Genomic DNA, 2031 nt, shown 5'->3' on the forward strand with positions numbered 1-2031 from the left:
TTAGGTAAACAATGAAAGTTTCTCAGCAACAGGCAAACTCCTCAGTATGACAGTTCTGCTTTCTAAGTCCCACCTGCTGATTTTTCCCCCATTTTCTATCCAATTCATGTCTGTTTTCATTCTAAGTGTGTTTTTATATCTGTGATTCCCCCAAACTCAAAACATCTCCAGTTCTCTCCTAACTTTTCCTAGACAGACTGACATCGACAACTTCATATAATCCAGCTGGCTTCCTAAACTAGTCTCTTGGTTAGTTTTAATGAATGATTTTAACTGCATTTATATTTAGTTGACAGTTTTCACCTGCACTCTCATTTGACTTCTTTGCCAGAAGACAGATTATATTTCCCCATCTTTTTAAATGAGGAATTTTCTGTATCCTGCCCAAGGATGTCCCACACTAAATTGCAAAGCCCAGACACTAACCCAGTTATTTTGACTCTAGGTGCAGCTCTCCTCCCCATGTTGTTTACACAACACAAAAACAGATGGCAGTGTCTCTCCTGAGTGCTCTTTTCCTTTCTCTCGTACAGAAAATAATTACTCCCTCCAAACCATGCTACCATCTTGTGGTAATAAGTTTAAGCCATTTGGCTGAAAAGGAATGTAGAAGACTTTTTTGTCTCTTCCTAACCCTCTTCTGCAGTCACTTTATGATTTATTTAGTCCTTGGTTACATTAGTGGGAATCCAGAAATCTGGGAGCTTTTTGAGTATATGCAAAGCACAACATAAATTTTTAATATTTGACTCTATCTAAAACCGACTCTGCTAAGCTTACCTGTGCACTCCAGTTGGAAAATATTACTACAGTGTTGGACACCTCTATCTGTACTTAATAACTGGCACTAAAATGCTTCAGTCAGAAGCACGATTTTAATCAAGTCTGGAATGGAGCCTTGATGTCATCATTTGTATTTGTTAACTGTTGCTGATGTTTACACCCTTTTAAATGTTCTCACGTACTGTATCTCTGTTAATAACAATTCCCTTTGTGTTTCTACAGAAAAACCCAGAGGAAGACAACTCAGGGAGAACGTTGGGTTGGGAGCCGGGGCACTTGCTGCTTACCATCTGCACCGTGCGCAGTATTGAGCAGCTGCTGCCATTCTTCAACGTACTCAGCCAAGTCTTCAACAGCAAAGTCACCAGCCGATGTGTAGGACACTCAGGGAGCCCCATCCTCTACTCAAACACCTTCCCGAATAAGGACATGAAACTGGAAAACCACAAACCCTTTTCCAGCAAAGCCAGGCAAAAAATAGAAGAGATGGTAGAAAAAGATTTTCTGGAAGGGGTCATAAAAACTTGAAGCACCACAAGTGGTTCCATTTAGTTAAATGTAATTATTTAAGACAAACATTGCTCTGAGTTGTATAGGTTTTTTTCTTTTTTGTATGTAACAAAACACATTTCAGGTTGTATTTAATTTAAATATTTGTAAATAAGAGCAAATGTCTGAATGTGGCCTGAATCAAGTTTAAATATTGTTGGCTCATATTGATTATGGTGCCTAAGAGAGATCTATATATACATATATAGTCCATTGTTTTATTGTCCTGAGTTGTCTTAAACCTGCAAAATACACACTGCACATTTTTTGCTGTTGGTTTCAGGCTTTGTTTAATTTAGACTCGTTGGGATCTTCTTTCCATTATTAGCCACATTCCAGTATCAGAATGGTGGCGCTTCTCTGGCAGAGGCTTGGTGTCAAGTGTGACAGTTAGTGTTCTCCCACATACCTGCACTAAGAGGAATAAAGAGTAACTGAAGCCTGGGCTATGCATCCTCCTAAATGTAGCACGAGCATCTCAACCTGAGTACAGAGTAGAGATGCACAACCTCCATGTCACACTCTGAGCTCCTGGTGATGTTACGTGACGAGGTAAGTCACTGAAGAATCATTCTAAATTCTGCTGTGGAAAAACTGGTTGTGTCAAGTCTTCTCCACCCTCCCCCTCCGTATCAACAATGGTGAATCCTGCAAAATAACGATCACGGTTAGGTAACGGCAATGGAAAAGACATTCCAA

The 2031-nt window shown here is 39.8% G+C and overlaps 1 protein-coding gene across 7 annotated transcripts in view; it reads left to right on the forward strand.

The window, feature by feature from the left end:
- The window catches only part of DOP1A (DOP1 leucine zipper like protein A), a 113107-nt gene extending 111507 nt beyond the window's left edge, over positions 1-1600 (forward strand). For all 7 annotated transcript variants that reach the window (XM_042986720.1, XM_042986723.1, XM_042986721.1 and 4 more), the window contains one exon: positions 1006-1600. In XM_042986720.1, coding sequence (XP_042842654.1) covers positions 1006-1311 — 306 coding nt within the window. In that variant the 3' untranslated portion in view covers positions 1312-1600. The remainder of the gene's footprint in view (positions 1-1005) is intronic.
- Positions 1601-2031: the final 431 nt, after the last annotated feature.

Source organism: Panthera tigris, chromosome B2 (assembly GCF_018350195.1).
Source record: "Panthera tigris isolate Pti1 chromosome B2, P.tigris_Pti1_mat1.1, whole genome shotgun sequence".
Taxonomy (NCBI): domain Eukaryota; kingdom Metazoa; phylum Chordata; class Mammalia; order Carnivora; family Felidae; genus Panthera; species Panthera tigris.